General features: G+C 36.8%; 1 protein-coding gene across 5 annotated transcripts in view; it reads left to right on the top strand.

The window, feature by feature from the left end:
- LOC137141663 (ZZ-type zinc finger-containing protein 3-like) overlaps positions 1–19,034 on the top strand; it is an 82,409-nt gene extending 63,375 nt beyond the window's left edge. For 3 of the 5 annotated variants that reach the window (XM_067530672.1, XM_067530675.1, XM_067530673.1), the window contains exons 3-9: positions 6,312–6,450; positions 7,996–8,143; positions 8,231–8,346; positions 8,670–8,744; positions 8,977–9,078; positions 10,173–10,268; positions 18,281–18,835. In XM_067530672.1, coding sequence (XP_067386773.1) covers positions 6,312–6,450; positions 7,996–8,143; positions 8,231–8,346; positions 8,670–8,744; positions 8,977–9,078; positions 10,173–10,268; positions 18,281–18,493 — 889 coding nt within the window. In that variant the 3' untranslated portion in view covers positions 18,494–18,835. Of the gene's footprint in view, positions 1–6,311; positions 6,451–7,995; positions 8,144–8,230; positions 8,347–8,669; positions 8,745–8,976; positions 9,079–10,172; positions 10,269–18,280 lie in introns of all 5 variants that reach the window. The other 2 variants (XM_067530676.1, XM_067530677.1) reach the window with 2 other exon arrangements.
- The last annotated feature ends 768 nt before the right edge of the window (positions 19,035–19,802 follow it).

Genomic DNA, 19,802 nt, shown 5'->3' with positions numbered 1-19,802 from the left:
GACTTAAATCAACGTCGTATCTAATTAATGTGTCAGTGTGAGTTCAATAAAAGTACACTTGTTTAATTGTGTGAGATGGTTCTGTTGTTGTTTTGTAAGGGATCATTTTTCCTGGTGATTCCTCAAAGTCCTAATCAAAGGAAATTGTTTAAGACTTCAGTTGGCTCACTTTAAAAAGTTTGAAGTATTGTTCTGGTGGGTCATCAAAGTATGAATTCAATTGGAAATTTTGAAGTGTTTTGTGAAGACACTAGGCTCTAAATACATAATCCTTATCTACTTTAAGCACAATCTTATGCCTTGTCTTCTCTGGGATTTTGCCTCAAGTTAGTGAACTTGAGTTAAGAACATGCTTTCTTTTCCAAGGGAAGACAAGGCCTTTGTCTTGTGGTGACTTAGCACAGGCAAAGAAGCTTACTTGAATTTTAATGCTACTGTTATATTCAGAGAGAACCTAGAAAATGTATAGTAAAAGTCTATGAACCAAACTATTTTGAAAATAGCCACTTAAACTATGCACACACTTTGTCTGTGCCCCTGGAGAGAAGCATCTAATCCTAAACATAGGAGTTGCATGCACATTTTAAGAACCCTTGTTAAAAAAAATTAAACTTGTTACTTACTACTCTTTTTAAAAAATATAATCAAAATGTCACTACTGAGGGCTTGTCTTCACTTACCTTGCAGATTCAGCAGTAGTTGACCAGAGTTACGCAAGCTACGCAAAAAACTTGCGTAACTCCTGTCGACTTCTCTGCTTCTCTTCTGCACGCTGTCTTCACTGCACTGCACTGACAGGAACTGCGTTCCTGTCGACACAGTGCTACACCACTTGAGAAGGTGGTCTTAATACGTCGATTTCTGGATCGACTGAGCAGGTCTTCAGTTGATCCAGAGAAGTCGATCTGACAGCGGCAAATTTGCCACCATCAGTGAATACATAGCCTGATAGATAGATAGATAGATAGGAGAGGAAGAATGTTTAGAGGATGTGAAATTTTTATATTCAGCCTGTAATTTCCTTTCTTTCAAAAGGATACTTGGTTCTCACATTAAAATAAATGGGAGTCATGCAGCTAGATCTGTACGCATCTTTGAAAATTGTAATGGTTAAAAAAGTAATAGACTGGTGGCCAGATGAGTAATTGGTTGTATAATTAAGAAACAATGTTTAAAGTAAAAGGGAAGAAAGTATGATGGCTGTTAGAGAACCTAGTAGTTAAGGAAACCTAACTGCTTAAGTGTAACATACACAAAGCATGGGTCTTCCATATTACAAGGAACTTTTGTATATTTGTTTAAGGTACCAGTTACAACGATTTTACCTAAAAGGATGAAAACCTCTGGCATCTTCTGAAGCCAGTTAGTGTTGACGGTGGCACTCCTGGAACCATTGGTACAAAAACCAAGCAGTAAGGGCGGGGTGGGGAGAAAAAGCCAGTCATTCATCCTGTTCCATGGAATAGAAAATATATAAATATTAAAGATAGTTGCTTTGCACTCTTCCCAGACTGAATTTATTTAGAATCACTTAGTCTCATTTGCACATGATGTCACACTCCAGTAATCAGTCTGTTGTGATTGCAGGCCAAAGTAGCCAAGAGTTTAATATTTTGATGTTTACAATGATGTGTAATGTGTTACATACCTAGGCGCTTTGTTATTGAAGAAAAATTTTAGGCAGTAAATCCATCAGGAATGCAACACTCTTAACTTTCTTTTGTCTTGTCAAGGAACTTGAAATAGAAACAAGATAAGGGGAGATAAAGAATGGCAAGGAAAGAGCAATGAAAGCCCCGCAGGAAGGTCAATCCTTGAGAACTATTCATATTTCATGCTTTGCATTTGCACTCTCTGAAGAGTTCCACACAGTGATGCATAAATTTGTCTCAATGTAGTATATGCACTGTGCTGAAAAAAACAAGCAAAAATCACACATTCTGCATTTCCCAAAAAAGCTGTGGGGGGCATCTAATCCCAGTTTAGTTCATTTATAGGAAAAAAAACAATTCCACTTTTTAATTTTGTTTATTTATTTAGCATGGGGGTTGGGAAGGGCATTTATTATATGAAATAAAGCACTATCAGAACAAGGATGACATTTTTACTAGAATACTATTTTAAAAGTACAATTTAATTTCAGGGCTAAAAGATTTGACAGTATTATTTTAAATGTAATTTTAAGATCTATAATTAACCTAATAATGCACATTCTAGATTTAGTCATTTAATCTGTACTAGGCCAAGAATAAAGTGCTTACTTAATCACTTTTTAATTATAGAAAAATAATACAACTGATTTAGGTTAGGTTCACTTGGCAAGGATGTTAATATTTTAAGAAAGATTGCGCTATGCTATGTTATTAGAGTACAGTATTTGTGCTGAAAAGGTACTGATCTTCCATTATGAGTTTTATGCAGTTTTCAATATTGATTTATATTCTGTCTAGATTGCTTTAGACAGCTGTAGGGGCTTCAATTTCAGTACACCTGCTATCTGTAGGTGTATTTTATGTTTAAAATTTTTTTTTTAAAAAGAGAGACATAGGGTACTAAAACTTGAATTTTCAGCTGCAAGAATTTTTTTTAAAAAGCAAGAGCCAGGCCCCCCAAAAATAAAAAAAGAAAATGTTTTTTGTCTCCTAGTTTTTGAACTTCTAGTGTTCACATTTTCAAGCTTTCCTTTGCATCCATGAGACTTAAATTTACGGGGTTTTTTTTTTTTTTTTTAAATGATTCCGCTAGTGTGGAACCTTAAGAAAAAGCTGTATGAAAAGCTGGTTTCTGTATTTTTAAAAATTTAATGAGAAATTTGTTTTGTGAATCTTTTCATTTAATTTCACAAAACTTAAATTTGGAGGCTAAATTATATGACAGTATCCTTTAATGAATGTTGGAATCTCCAAATAAAAATAAATATCTTTAGCAGAAGCTAAAAACATTACTGGGAAATCTGTTTATATGAATAGTTTGCTCAGCAAGCTGTTTTGGTTTGAGATGTTTAATGAGGATATAGGTACAATAACTACACATAAACATCACATGTAATGCTTCTGAATTCTCCTCCTGACATCTTTTTTAATACCTTTCTGATTTTAATCAAGAACAAAGGGAGATAATTTGTAAACCAATGAACTTGCAATTCCTGTTTTTTATCTTATTCAACTGACCGGACCATAATGATGGGGAGAAACAGTTACACACACACCTGAATTTTCTTGTTTCTTCATAGATGTAATTTCCTCTAGGCCCACCCACAACTGTATATTAAGGCCATAATAAGCTGATGACCCCTCTGTTTTATGTGTGCATGCCCTGTCTTGTAGTCTGGTATTAGAAAAACATTAATCCTTGAGAAAAATGATGCACTATTTAAAGTCATTTAAATAACTGTTTTTCCTAAAACATTAAACAGTGTGATTGAACCGAGTGGTCTTTTTTTGGTCTTGGTTTCTTTTTGAAAAGCAGTTATTTAAACACAGTCTGGGGAAAACAGTTTAAGAAACCCATGGTTTTTATTAAGGAATAAAAAGGGGAGAAGTTTATTTAAAATCTTACTTAATTGAAACTGTGTATTTTGTACTTTGGTTCTTGAAACTTTGTGTGTGTGTGTGTGTGTGTGTGTGTTATGAAAGAGAAGGATTACGTATTGGTTAAAGCCACAGATAACGGGGTCAGGCCTATGGAGATTTTTTTACACAGTTCTGCCCATGTATCTTAATCCTGACCAGAGACACCTCTGTTGTTGAAATCCAAGGCTTATCTCAGGCAGACACACTGCTGGTTGTGCAGAGTTGTGTGGTAGTTGTGATGTGAATGCTGGAAGCTAAGTGAAAGACTAGCGCATTTAGGGCCTGATCCAATGCCCATGGAATCAGTGAGAGTCTTATCATTGACTTCCATGGGCATTGAATTAGGCCCTTAACCACTTGAACCATCTCAGTCTCTTGGGCAAATTCTCAAGGCTTACTATATTAAATTTCATGTGTTTGATGAAATCATGTAGCCACTGTATTCAGAAAAACTTGGAAGAACTTTGAGTCACCTTACTCCTCTCCCTCCCCAAAATAAACCTGTGCATTTTCCTGCCAAAAATACCAAAATAGCAAAAATATAAGTGTCATATTTTCTTGTTAATTTAAAGGAAACTGGAGTCTTCTTCCAGTAGTTGCACCCTATTAGTTGCTTGTTTAATTACTATTTTCAGAATGTATATCACAGAGGATACAGAGGAATGTTAACACTTTGCCTCCTCCCCCCCAAAAAATAGAAGATGAAATGTGCATTATTTTAAACATGCTCTGTGTTTTTCTTGCAGAGGCTGCAGACCTGAACCTATGTTTTTTGTCTTCTTTCCTTATTTTCAGTTACTTGCGTGTTTTGTTCTCTTCTTTAAAAAATAAGAAGTAAATTACCTTCTGGTTTAAGAACTATTTAACATTGGAAAACTCATAACTTTCAAATTAGCAACACACAGGGATCTGGTGGCACGAGGTGCCCATTTTGTACCTGATACATGAAGGGCCTGGTCCAACTCCCATTCCAGCCAATGCAAAGACTCATATTCACTTCACTTGATCCTTAACACTTGTACTTGACACGTCATTGTGTTTAACTTGTTTTCAGTTAATTAAAAGATCAACAGAAAAAAATAATTTATTGAAATCAATACTGATTTTTGTTTTGAAAGTTTTCTCTTTTGGCTTAATGTAAGTCAGGTCATATTTTTGGGCCTAAACCAGCGGTTCCCAAACTGTAGGTTGTGACCCCAAACGATGTCATGCCATCGGCAGATGGGGGCATGCCAATTGCTAGTGTATGGAGATGCTATTTTGCTCTCCGCAGCATGACTTCACATGTGCGGTGCTGCCTGGGATGTTGGCAGAAAAATACTTCATTAATATGGGCTTGTGCCAGCAAAACATAGAGGAACTTCTGGCTTAAACTAATATAAAATTTTAATATTATGGCCTGGTCTTCACTCAAAAATTAGATCACCCTAGCTATGTTGCACAGCATTGCACAGGGGTAGCATCATAGCTGTGCCACTGTAAAAGCTGTAATATAGACATGATCTACATGTATACATATCAGAAACTATGTGCATGCAAAAATTACTGGGGTCAGGCGCATAATTGTTTGCAGGATTGGGATCATATAATATAAGTACATCCACCATTACACAACTCAGAAAGCTAAATGAATTAAAATAGGCAACATTTTTACAGGAACAACAGAAAACGATGTACGGTTCCCCCATACTGGATTTGTTTAGCCAGTTACCCAACACATTCATAAAACACAGTTTACAATATTTGTGCACTTTCAGAAAGGGTAAATGAGGTGCATGTTAATTTTATCTTTTCTGGAAAATCTGGAACTAAACTGATGAATGTGTAAAGAACAAAGTCAATAAAGAGAGAAATTTTATTAGCCAGCTCCTATTAGGATAGTGCAAACAATGGCAACTATAATATTAAAAGCTATTAAAAAGTAGTTCTCTGATATTTTTAAAGGTTCATATTACAATATTACATATATCATATTACACTTTCATCACCAGTTTGACTTATGGAAGGCAGTTTGTGGGGGAATGTTAACAGAGTCTCTCCTAAGCAATGATACATGCTGGAAAAACAGCATGACGTTGAGTCCAGCTTGACAGATGTTGAGGTGGGGTCTAATTTGGACTCGTGTATTTTTACATATGTTCATTTTGAGTCTTTTTCTCTCTCTTGGTTGTTCTTTGTGAATAACTGCATTATAGTATTTTCATCTGAAGCTGCTGTGAAATTCTCTGTTTCTGAAGAAGAGTGTCTCAATCATTCTCCGCTCTCCTGGTAGTAGAGTAATAAGTTAATACTTAATAAAGGAACCATTGTCATAGTTTGGGGTGTGGTGGAGGGATGTTTATTTTGAAGTAGGAAATAAAAATTGTCATGATTTTTGTCTTTCTGTTTTTACTCTTGTGAGCAATGCTAGTTGTCACGTGTAGCTGTTGGGAAGCTCAGGAGCTTGCCTTATGTAACCACGATTTCTTGCCATTTTCATGGGGGAACTGTTAGAATAAGGATTTAATATTACAGGAATGCCTGAATTTTCTGTTTTATTGGTGTGATTTATATTTAACTACTTAAATATCAGTCAAGACCATTTTTGTTTCGGTAAGATACTTTGCTAAACTCTTACAGATAAGTGTACAAGAGACTGCCTGACTTCTTTATTAGTAGATAATCATGGCTGGCACTTAGATTTTTTTCCATTGTTTTTGCTAGAAAACTTTAGTGAGATGTTTCCCTTTGTCTCTGTAGTTATCAGAGACTGTTACAGACGATTGCTGTACTCGAGGCTCAACGTACTCAAGCAGTTCAAGACCTTGAAAGTTTAGGCAGACACCAGAGAGAAGCACTGAAAAATCCCATTGGATTTGTGGAAAGACTCCAAAAGAAGGTATACAATAGGCATTTCTTAAGTTTTACAAGAATTTTTTTTATAACAAATAACACATCACCTATAAAAACCAGTGTATTTTATATATACCTGTGTAAATATTAAAAGGTTTAATTCTTTCTGTAGTGAGAGAAAACTGTCCTCTGTTCAGGTTTGATGATTGGTTGAATGTTGGTTAAACCTGCAAAATATAGGTATTTTTGAAATTTTTGTTAAATAAACATTTTTATAGGAGTATGGAACTCATCCTGTCTTCAACTTTCAATGCATACAGGCCTTTCAAGACTTTTGTGATTAGAAAGCATTTTGTGGTAGGGAATCATTTCAAGAAATCATGGCCTTTTTCACCAAAGAGATTTGAATGCTCTGAGATCCATTTCAGGTAGGGTACCTTTAAATGGAGATTGTTAGACAAAAATGTAGTTCATAAACTGAAAGCAAAATTAGCTGTAAAGGCATACCTGAAACCAGGAGAGTGCAGGTGATTATATCAAGCTAGTGTGCATGTGTGGAGGAGGAGAACAAATTTCAGTAAAGAAATAGGTTTCATTTTCAAATGTTTAAAAGGAAGTTATAACAATAATAACAGGGAAAACACATTTTTAAAAGTCTTAGTAGTTTCTTGCTGCTTTTCTTTTTTAAATGAAAGCAATGACTGACCTTATGCTGTGATAGTAGCACAATGTGCTTCAATGAAGGGGAGGTGTTGGTTCTGGGAGACTCCCTTTCCATAGGCTAGTACAGACTTAGGACCTGATCCTGAGGCCACCGAAGTCAATGTTTGTCTTTCCATTGATTTCTGTGAGTGTCGAATTGATTTCTAAGCAAGTTGTAGTAATGATTCATCTGGCATCCAAGCACAATGCTCTAGCAACTACATCAGCCAAACCTTGGAAAACATTAATGTCTGTTGCAGAGCATTCCATGTATTTTCCTGTGTCATCCCAAAAAAGGATGCCAAATAGTTGTGTGTGTGAGAGAGAGAAATTGTTGACTCTAGAAAAAAGTGTTGGGCATTGCCAGTAATTGTATTCCCTGCAGAAGGCAGTAAAATCAATTTAACAGTAAAAGCACATCCAGTTATTTCTATAATAGTAGACCTTTAAGTTTACATGTGGATATGATTAATCAGTTCTGATAACTGGGTTTCTTTTAGTTCTCTTTAGTCTGCTGTGTTTGCTAACAGGAGCACAGGTCTGGGTATACAGTATGTTTTTTTAATATTTAACAAATCAACCAAGATAGACAGGATATGGACGTCAGAAACATTTGTCTGCAACTATCCAATGTAATTTTTAAACTCCATGCACAATAAACCATCATTGACAGTGCCGCTGCATATTTTATATGCCCTGTTGTGTGTATCACTCTTTGAAAATGCTTTCCCTATATAAAGAATATGTGCTGCATGGCACTTAAAATTACAAACGTTTACAAGTCCTGCTGTTAGCTAAAAGCAGATCCAGGATTTCTGTGATTCCATATCCTTTCATTTGGATGCTCAATGATTGCATTAAGCATTGCTTCTCATTTTGATTCTTTCAGGTTGATATAGGGCTTCCATATCCTCAAAGAGTTGTCCAGCTGCCTGAGATTGCCTGGGACCAATATACCACCAGCCTTGGAAACTTTGAGAGAGAATTCAAAAACCGAAAACGTAACAGTAGGAGAGCGAAGCTGATATTTGATAAAGGTCAGAGAAAAACTAAGTGTACATTATAGGAAAAATTAACCTGCTGTGTTTGGTTAAATAACTCTTTCTTTATGCTGCTTGTGGTAGGTTTGCCTGCAAGACCAAAAAGCCCTTTGGATCCCAAGAAAGATGGAGAGTCCATTTCATACTCTGTGTTGCCTTTAAGTGATGGTCCAGAAGGTTCTACAAACAGCCGCCCACAGGTAAACATTATAAAAAAGAAAGTAGGCAAAATTTTACAAAATAGTAACTTTTAAATGGATTATATTACTTGATTATTTGGGTAGTGTTAAAATTGTTATAATAAATTTAATGCTTTGGTTTCCAAATGTTCAAATAGTCAACCATCAAAACACTTGGTGATGTCATCTTTTCATGTGACCAACTCAAATAACGTTTTTCTGTCCTCTACCAAAAAAATGTTTTCATGTATGTTTTTCTTTTACTTGGGTGGAAAAAGGGTTAAAGTCAAGTTATCCTAACTTTTTTTCTAAAGTCCTATTCCATGTTATATACTGTATTTAAGCAGATGATAAGAGGGCGACTTTGCGATGAGACCAAACCCGAAACTTTTAACCAGCTGTGGACTGTAGAAGAACAGGTAATGGGAAACCCTAGCTAGCTTGTAGACCATTTTGTAACCATACAGTGATGTTCACCAAAATAAACTCAAATTGTGTAGTAATGTTTGAAGCGCATAACGCTTTGGAATCAGTCAACGTATGTATTTATTCATTTTTTGCACCAGTTTGATTTTTTTTTTTAGTGACAGGCCATGCCTCTTCTAGATGAGGTGTATTAATGTTTATGATCTTGTCTTGTGCTTGGTTTAGAAAAAACTTGAACAGTTACTCCTGAAGTACCCACCAGAGGAAGTAGAATCCCGACGGTGGCAGAAGATAGCTGATGAACTGGGAAATCGAACTGCGAAACAGGTAATGGGGAATTCTCTTGTATAAGTAATCATCTCTCTCCTATTGCTTTGTACACATTCCAGGAAGTACTAGAGGGGTAGGTGTCAGGTGCTCTTCTGCATAGTTTCTTCAGTAATGGAATTCTTATGTGGGATTTTGTTACAAAAGTCAGGTCAATAAAGAGACAAAATAAAATTTAAATTGTAAAATGTATTTTGATAGGAAAAGAATTGCTTCTGAGGGAAGGGACCTCACCAACAAATTCTTTGGTTGCTTTAGTGGTTGTGCCATAGAACTACTGACATCCTTTACTGCATCATGAGATGCTGACATAGATACGAAATGAAGCTGCCCACATTCCATTTGGAGATTTAAAAAAAGTCATGCTAGATTTAAAAAACAAAACAAAAAAGTCAGGAAATTTATCAAGTCATCAGATCCAACCTGTTAATATTTTCATGAATAATCTATTCAGTCATCAAAAACAAGGGCCGCAGCCCTACTAACATCTCTGCTATGGGATCTGACCATAACAAACCTAAGACTCTTCGTTAGGATTCTTAAATGTGAAATTGTATTAACTTTTAATAAATGCCTACAAACCATGATTTAGCTGTCAGGTCTTAATTTTTGTCCATTAGACTTTGACAGTGACATTGTTTACAAAGTAGAGCAACACCGGTTGCTGAGAGACCCATTTACTTTTAATTTCTATTGTAAATTACTGTGACTGCATAATATCTACTGTTGTCTTTCCAGCAGAAAGAGACAGTACAGGACAGGTTCTTCTTCAGCACTGTAGAATAGGCAAATACGTTCATGTTCTCAGACAGTGGGCCAGATCAGACAGTGTTTTTGATGCAATTTCTAGATGGAAAACTTTACTGCTATGCTCAACCCCCAATTTTTTTTTACTTTGAAGAATAACGTAGCCATTTGCCTTTCTAAATTTATATAACACTTGTAAATGTCATCTTTCATTGAAGTTTGTATTTTTCTTTAAGCATTTCAGGCAAACATTAGATTTTTAGTGGGTGTTTGGATTCCTTATTTAAAGTAATACAGTACTTATTCATTCATCTAACATTTAATTAACTTTATCTTGTTTCTTCTAGGTTGCCAGCAGAGTGCAAAAGTATTTTATAAAACTGACTAAAGCTGGTATTCCAGTACCAGGCAGAACTCCCAACTTATATTTATACTCCAAAAAGGTAAGACTATATATTATAGCAGAAGATTTCATATTTGCATGTGCATTTACCTGCAAAATAGTTTTGAAAACACTAAGGATCCTACTTTAAAAGTGTAGAATGGCACCTTTTTATTAAATAGACTGCTTATCCCATAGTTATATGTATCTATTATTTCACTGACAGAGGTACTTTTTACTGCTGTTAGCGCCAGAGAGCAAGCTGGATTCTATTCTAGTTTGTACATCAACAAACTTGTTAAGTAAGTTCCTTTAGCAGAATCTTTATTGGTGATGAAGTGACACCCAGGAGCACACAGCCTTCAGATCCCAGGTTGAGTTTGCAGGGCTGGCAGGTTTGTTTACTCTCTCTATCCTTCTCTCTCCACTATCCTTCTATCCTCTATCCTTCTATCCTCTCTCCTTCTATCCTCTCTCCTTCTATTTTCTCTCATCTATCCTTCTCTCCTCCTCTCTTTTAAAAATATTTATTTACATTTTTTCTCCAAGTTTACAGAGATCATCTAACTTCTTTAGCATTTGCTATTCTGTGACTATCAAGTATTATATGAGGCCTACGATGGAACTGACATTGGATTTTATATTAACTTATAAAATTGTTTTTTTTATAATGGAAACCCTACCATGCTGTACATGTTTTTTTCTAAAGTAATTGAAACATATACCTAATTTTTATGTCTATTTTCACAGTAGTAGTCAGATCGTAGCTCTGAATACTAGATTTACACTGGCAGAGCGCATTGTTCCCAGGTTCACTCCAACTGTTCTCCTGCTGGGGTGTGGGCTCTCCACCCTCTCAACACTTGTAACGAATAAAAAGTGTGATCACTGGAAGAAAAAAATGAAGTTTTACTGGAGAGGGGGGAATTGAACTCTGTCTGCTAACAGAGTTGTCTACTTAGAGCACAAATTGACAGCACCAATGGGGACACTCAATACTCCCAGATTTCTAGTTGAGCTAACAGAATGGTAGAAAAGAGCTGGAAGTAGTTCCATAAGGTTGGCTCGTGATTATACTATGATTATTGTTATTTACATACTTAACATGCACATGAAATATCTGCTTTATACCCAGTATTGAACTGTGCAACCGGTATTCTGATACATCTGCTTAATATAAAAATCCATGGGAAAATCAAAAATCATAATTATTATTGAAAAAGTATGCATACTATACCCACAAAATAGATGCACCACAAGCAGAAGCTATTCAGATGTCTCTGTGTTGACTTACCAGTCTCCTTTCTGCAGATGGTTATTTGAGGGTAAGAGAGTAGTTCAGTCTCCAGACCTATTCAATCCCAGGAATTTGTTAATGTTGCCATTTATTTGCACATTATGTTGGTGGCTTTTGTGATGGGGATGGGTCTATCCACGGGGGGACTGAACTGAAACCCCCCAGTTTATTTAACTCAAGATACTGAGTAGCCATCAGATGATCATAACTTTCATACCCCACTGACCAAGAATTGGATGAGAATTGGATATTTAGAGGTGAAAAACCTTGTATATCATTATCAATCCTCTGAGCCACCCATTGTCCCATTCTTTATTTTCTTTATGGTTCGTCATTAGTGTCCTAAGTTTCACATTTCTTCAGTTATGGGGCAAGTATTAATCCAACATTTGCATGAGCTGTCAGACAGGAGAATAAGAATGGGAACTTTTTCTACAGAAATCACTGTGTTTTAATACCCTGTTTTATTCTTGCCAATAGAAGATTCATGCTAAAAAGAGATTTCAAATCCTCAGTTAAATTATTAAACTGGAAACCCTGTTAGTAGTTAATGTCACTGTTTGCATTTGTAGTACAAGAGTAATTTTCCTTTTTAAATAATCCATTCTTTATTAAATTCAAATCCAGTTGCATTATATTAATGTATAGTATCTGCTGCTATCACAACTCAGGTTATGATATTGTCTAATCTTACAAGTTTAAGTAGGGTTGGATCTTGTCAGTATTTAGATAGAAGACCTAAAAGGAAACCCCGTACAGGAAAGTAATTGTCATAATACAGTAGGTGGCAAGCTTCCACCCAAATTGCTACTGAACAAGTATGAAAATAGTGTTAGGGTTTGCTAGAAGTGCTGTTTTTTTCAGATGAGAGAGAAAACCGAGTTTCTGACCTCGTGTGATCATTGAAAATCTCACATAAGATAAGATTCATAAGATTAAATGGTGTTAGTCCTAGTGTGTTGGCAAAATTTATATCTGGGTTACTGCATTCCATCTACCTTAACTCCTAAATTTACAATAGAATAGGATTATCTTCTGTATTGTCTAACCTAAATTATTATGTAGTTTTGCTGTACAGTGTTAAACAGCTACAGAATCCCACTTAGAGGTAAGTGGCTGTGTTACAGTGCTGGAAGTTTGTAATTTGCTTTAGGATCCTTCCAGATAAAAAGCATTCTATAGAGAAAAATTATTATGAAGTCAGGGTACTGAAAATATTCATATTTTCTGCTTTACGTCTATGACAGAATCTAGACCCAATATAAGGTCAGGTGTCTTTGTGATTATAAAATGACATTACACTTACAGTTTTTGACACAGAATGTTTCTTTAAAGTTTGGAATGAATTTGAGGCATCAAAATGCCAGTCTATAGAGCCAACAAGTAAAAAGCTGAGTCAATTATAGTAGGGAAAATGCTTCTGTTTAATATTAAATATCTTTCCCTAGGATTACGCAGCTGGGTCTTAGTGACTTTTTAAGTGATTTATATTAAAATTACTTCGCTTTTTAAGCTTTATGTCAAGGTCAAGATTAATATGTTTTAGATAAACACTAATTGGGTTTATGATGACCAGGAGACTTGCATGGAAAATTGCCTGCTGTGTGTAGAGGTTGTGAATCTCAGGAGACATCTAGACAGACTTATAAAGACAGATATTGGACAGACTTATGTGCAGTGCTGCATAGGAGCTGGTGCTCATGGTACATGTAGGTACTAATGGCATAGGGGAGGATAGGAGAGAGAGAGGTACTGGAGGCCAAATTTATAATTTAATAAAGGGGGGAACTCAATATCCTAATGAAGAGGATAGGAAAGAAGTTGGTAAAGTACAGGTAGGAGCTAGAGCGGAATAGTCAAATATAAAATATTTAAATGTAACACATGAAGGTAAGCAAGTGAATATTGACAAAATGTACATGTGCTTATATACAAATGCTGGAAGTCTACTAAGATGGGTGAACTAGATTGCCTGGTGTTACATGAGGATATTCATATAATAGGCATCACGGAAGGTTGGCGGAATGAGCATAAGTGGTGGGATGTGGTAATACTAGGGTACAAAATATATAGGAATGACAGAATAGGTCGCATTGGTGAGAGTGGCACTATATGTTAAAAAAAGCATAGACTCAAATAAAGTAAAAATCTCAACTGAATCAACTATACCATAGAATCTCTATGGATAGAAGTTCCATGCTTGAACAATAAGAATGTAGCAATAGGAATATACTACCGACTACCTGATCAGGATGCTGACACTGATTGTAAACTTTTCAGGAAGATTAGAGAGGCAACAAAAGCAGAAAATGCAATAATAATTGGAGATTTCAACTATCCTCCTATTGACTTGGTATATGTCAGGAAGAGATGGAGAGAGAAAATTTCTAGACAAATGAAATGACTGCTTCTTCTTCGAGTGCTGTCCCTGTTAGGTGTCGTCACATCCCATGCTCTTGATCAGAGGTCTTTTAGCAGTACTTGTCCAGGTTGCGCATACGCAGATTCCGTCTTGCAGCACTTTTGGTGCGCGTGTGACCCGATCCCCTCAGTTGCTTCTCAACCGTCCACAGTCCAAGACGGAGCGTCGAGAACAGAGAAGTTTTTTCTCATCCTAGACAGAACAATAGTTAAAAAATTAGTTAATTTAGTCATACTTAAGTCAGTTTTAGTCAGTATTTAGTTAGTTAGTTTTTGATTTTTTTTTTTTTTTTTTTTTTTAAGACAGTAATAAATTTGTTTTCTTCTTTTTCCCTTACATTATTAGAATAGTGTTAGGATTTAACATGCCCGGTTCACCAGGCTTCAAGAGGTGCACTTCATGTAGAGAGGCTACGCCTGCCTTAGACGGCCATTCACAATGTGTCTGTTGTCCAGGGGAAACCCATGTGCCTCAAAAATGCACCACTGCAGGAACTTGAAGGCAAGGGTGAGGAGAGAGAGACATCTGAGGTTAAAACTTATCCTCATGGAAAAGTCCCTCAGATCCTCCTCTAATCTGGGACCGGACAAACCTCCCTGTGATAACCCGGCACATGCTCCCAGAAAGAGTGCCTCATCACCACTGGAAACCACTGCATCAAAGAAAAGATGCTCGCCTAAGTGGCTGTCTCCAAAACACATTACTGATGAGTCGATGGGTTCCTCAGGTACAAACTGGTCCGTGCTGCCCAAGAACTCGAAATGTCTGGACGAGGAGTAAACAAAAGCATCCCTCCTCCAACATGCACCAAAAAATGATTCAGCACATAGAGCGCCTGAGCAGCACTCAACGGTGCCGACTACGGCACCATCAAAGACAGCAGCCCCGAGCGCGAAAATGAGTCAGCACCAAGACAAATCACAGCACTGAGGTCAGCATCGGAGGCACCAATGGCACCTGCAACCGCTGTGGCACCGCAGCCAGCACTGTCTGTAAAGAGAACACGCAAACAACATCACTTAACATCTTATTCACAATCAAATATAGAGCAATCGCCAGTGCACCCCACTGCACTGTATTATTTCAGGAGACAGTGACCTAGAGGAAGCCCAATTTTCCTCAGAACACTCTTCACCTACCAGGCCATTGGTGGAGTCACGGGGATATATGCCCTGAAGGGGTAACATGCCATATCCATGATAGGGAGCACCATGGTTTCCTCCCCATATGCCATACCAAATGCGATGGCACAATTGGGAAGCCTGCTCCACCTATGCTAGAGCATACGATACACCGACCAGCTCCTACTCTGGTAGAGCCAGGTCACCTAGTCAATCATATCCAACTACATCTGCTAAGGCCGTAGAACAAACACAAACAACTAATAGCAAAAACTAATAGCAAAAATTTTTTTAAGTACAACAGGAAGCAGAAAGCCTGCCAAACAGTCACTGTGGCCACTGGGTGATTGGGGTGCTAAAGGAGAACTTTAGAATGACAAAGCCGTTGCAGAGAATTCTTTGCATTAGTCTTCACTGCAGATGATGTTGCGGAGATCCCAAGACCGTAGCCATTCTTTTTAGGTGATGAGTAACTGTCTCAGATTGAGGTGTCAGTAGAGGAGGTTTTGGAACAATTTGATAAATTAAACAGTAATAAGTCACCAGGACCATATGATACTCACCCAAAAGTTCATGTGAAATTGCAGAACTACTAACTGTGGTATGTAACCTACCGCTTAAATCAGCTTTTGTACCAGATGACTGGAGGGTAGCTAATGTAATGCCTATATTTAAAAAAAGATGTGATCCTGGCAATTACAGGCCAGTAAGCCTAATTTCAGTGCCAGACAGATTGGTTGAAACTACAGCAAAGAACAAAACTATTAGACACACAGGTAAAAACGGTATGTCAGGAAAGAGTCAACATGGCTTTTGTAAAGGAAATCATGCCTCACTAATCTATTAGAATTCTTTGAGGGAGTCAACGAGCACGTGGACAAGGGTGATCCTGTAGATATAGTGTACTTGGAGTTTCAGAAAGCCTTTGGTCCCTCACCAAAGCATCTTAAGCGAACTTATCGGTCATGGAATAAAAGGGATCAGAAACTGTTAAAAGATAGGAAATAAAGGATAGGAATAAATGGTCAGTTTTCACCATGGAGAGAGATTAATACCAGGGTTCCCCCAAGGATGTGTACTGGGACCAGTGCTGTTCAATATATTGGTAAATGATTTGGAGAAAGTGAAAAGTCGCAAAGTTTGCAGATACAAAATTACTTGATAGTTAAGTCCAAAGCTAAAGGTGAAAAGTTACAAAGAGATCACACTAAACTGGATGACAAAATGACAGATGAAATTCAGTGTTGGCAAGTGCAAGGTAATGCACATTGGAAAAAATATTGCATTCAAAATGATGTGGTCTAAATTAGCTGTTACCACTCAAGAAAGAGATCTTGGAGTCATTGTAGATAGTTCCCTGAAAACATTTACTCAGTGTGTAACGGCAGTCAAAAAAGTTAACAGAATGTTTGGAATCATTAGGAAAGGGATAGATGATAAAATATTAAAAATCATAATACCACTATGTAAATCCCCAGAATTTGCACATGGCATGCAGCCTCATCTCAAAAAAGATGCATTAGAATTGGAAAAGTTGCAGAGAAGGGCAACAAAAACGTGTTTCCCCAAAAGATGAACAGTCCCAGTGTTTTTAATCTCTCCATAGAAGAGATACTATGGAGAGATTAAAAACACTGGAACTGTTCACCTTAGGAAAGAGACAACTAAGGGAGGGATATGATATTTTATGTCTATAAAATCATGAATGATATGGAGGAAGTGAATAGGGAAAGTGTTATTTATCCCTTCACATAACACAAGAATAGGGGTTACCCAATGCAATTAATAAACAGCAGGATTAAAAGAAACAAGAAAGTACTTTGCACAATCAAACACATGGAACTCATTTTCAGAGGATGTTGTGATGGCCAAAAGTATAACTGGGTTCAATAAAGCATTAGAGAAGTTCCAGGAGGATAGGTCTGTCAATGGCTATTAGCCAAAATGGTCAGTGAACTAACCCTATGCTCTGGGTATCACTAAACCTCAGACTGCTGGAAGTTGGATGATCACTCAATAATTGTCCTGTTCTGTTCATTCTCTCTGAAGCATCTGGTACCAGCTATTGTCAGAGATAGGATGCTGGAGTAGATGGATCATTGGTCTAACTCAATATGACCGTTCTTATGTTCATATGTAAATGTAGACATTTAATGGATACTGAAAAGACCCAGTAAAGCAATTTTTCTATGACATTACAATCAATTACTATGATCCTGCAAAGACTTGTTCAGGTGCTTTAATTTATGTCCAAGTAGCCCTGTTGTCTTCAGTTGGGACTCTATTTGTATATTAATGATAATTAACCACTTAATTAGGTTTGCTGCTTGAACTTTCCCTTTCTTTTCAACCTTATGCCAATGTTTTTAAAATGTGTAGACACTGTGGTTTTGTTGCATGGAAAGAAAAATGTTTTCAAGTTAGGTAAGAATCAGAGGCACATAGTTTTGCTTTGATATTACTGAAAGGTTTCTTCTCTCATCACACAAAAACATTACATCTTTTGTCCCATTTAAGCTTTTGCCTAGATTTTTACCTGACCTCAGCAAGAAGGCAGGATATGTTGTTGCTGGGAGCACTACTGTGAAGGGAGGGTTTTGGTTAAAGCCAGGGACTAGGACAGTGGTGGAAATAATACTTTTACAAAGAGCTTTTCATCAGTAGATCTAAAAATGTTTTACATTGTTCCCATTTTACAGATGGAGAAACTGAGACAAAATCTCAGACCTGCCCAAGGCTACCCAGCCAGCAGGCCAGGGCAGAGCCAGGAATAGAGCCTAGGTCTCTTGATCCCAGGCTTGTGCACTCGCCAGTGGGCCAAACTGCCTCCTTTCAATTTTTGACTCTGCGATGGTCTTTCTATGTGACTGTGTCACTTCATCTTTCTGTGCCTCAGAGCCCCATCTGTAAAATGGGCATAATTCTACTTCCTCTCTTTCACTTTTGTTCATCTTATTTATTTAAATTGAAAGCTCTTCAGTGCAGGGATTGTCTCCTACTAGGGGTTTATCTAAAATAGGAGTTTATCACAGTATTCATGTACATTGAGCAGGTAATAAAAACAATCTACAAGGTGTAATGTGTTAATCTCTCAAATAAATGCTCCCAAAACACTTGTACTAGGCTCAGAAGTGATAAAAATGTTATGTACAGATATTATTGATAGGAATTTCTTAATACAAAAAATGGTTTCTGAGGAATCTCATCTGAACATTGTCATTTTTCCACTACAGTCATCAAGTAGGCGGCAGCACCCCCTAAATAAGCATCTCTTCAAACCTTCAACTTTCATGACATCCCATGAACCTCCAGTTTATATGGATGAGGATGATGACAGATCCAGTTTTCAGAGCCATATGGATGCTGCAGCAGAGGAGGAAGTATCAGTATGTCATTTAAACCAATTGCAAAATGTCTTGCTCACTGTGTACCTTCTATTTAATTAACAATATTTGGAAAAAGTGTCCTTGCCCAAATAAACATTGCAAGGTATATATTAAACTGTTGTGAATTCAGTTGCATAAACCAGGTGGAACAGGAGATTGAATTCTGGCACCTCCTTGATACCAAGAGACAAGTACAGAAAATTCAGGGAAAGACCAAACCAAAAAGGAAACCAAAAAAAAAAAAAAATTGATAGCATGGAGGAGTTAAACAGCTTCCGAAAACTTGTAATTGCACATTCCCATCTTCAAAAAGTGTTCAGTCACTTACTGTAAATTATTCTGAAAACCATATAAAATGTGTAGACACATTTCTGCCTAAAGACATGTTGCAGCAAAAGACTAAATCCTTTCATCATTCTTTGGTATAATTGCATCCCATACTGTTTATGGCTCTTTGTCTTACCTTAGTGGCTGGACTAGAGGTTAGATGTAGAAGTCCACATAGACAACCCAACCAGCAGCATCATTACCTAATCAGTTGACTAGGTTTGTGGGCTTATAATATAAAAATATTTTCATACTTCTATATACAGTACAGTAGGTAGGGAATAAATCGTACCGCTGAAGGTGATGTGCTAGATTCTCCCGCTTGCGTAAAATCAGCATGACTCCATTGAAGTCAGACAGAAGGATCTTGTCTGCTGAATTTATCTTTGTGAGAATGGAGCGGTCTTTATCACTCACAAGCCTTATAGCATAGCAGAAGGTAATGAGGTCACCCACTACAGATCAGTTCAGTTTTTCACAGTGACTTTATGAGATGTACTTCATTTTCATCATCTTAAATTGTTAGATGCTCCAGGATCCATTGTTCAGTCCCAGCCACATTTCTTATCTTCAGACATGCTCTGTCTTCTTGTGACTCTATTTCTGAGCTCTCTGGCCTACATCTCTCTCCCATTCCCAACTAGCATATCTGATAACTTACTACTTTTTCATCTGAATCTTAAGAGGTGAAAAAAGTCTGCTTTTTAAATTAAATGTTAAAATTTACATCTCTTTATCGTAATGAATGTATCTGGAATCAATTACACTTTTCTCCTGTGTATATATATATTTTTCATACTGTGTTCTAAGTCTAGATTTTATTTTGCCAAAACTGTTTACATTCTCCCCAAGATGCCACAATTATAATAGCTTTAGGGAGCCCACATTTCAATGCCAGTATTTCTTTTCAGTTTTGCTATTATTAGAGCTTTTGTTTTGCTTTTGTTTTTTGCAAAGATAATGCTGGACTTTGTCCTTTTTTAGGAGGCTTGGTTTAACAGTTTCTTTCTTCACTAGTGCAGCATTTCCAGATGGATGTTTT

This window comes from Emydura macquarii, unplaced genomic scaffold (assembly GCF_026122565.2).
Source record: "Emydura macquarii macquarii isolate MOO-44397 ecotype Brisbane River unplaced genomic scaffold, CSIRO-AGI_Emac_v2 contig_3110, whole genome shotgun sequence".
Lineage (NCBI taxonomy): Eukaryota > Metazoa > Chordata > Testudines > Chelidae > Emydura > Emydura macquarii.
The sequence above is the reverse complement of the archived record's forward strand: the minus strand, read 5'-3'. Positions and strand labels throughout refer to the sequence as shown.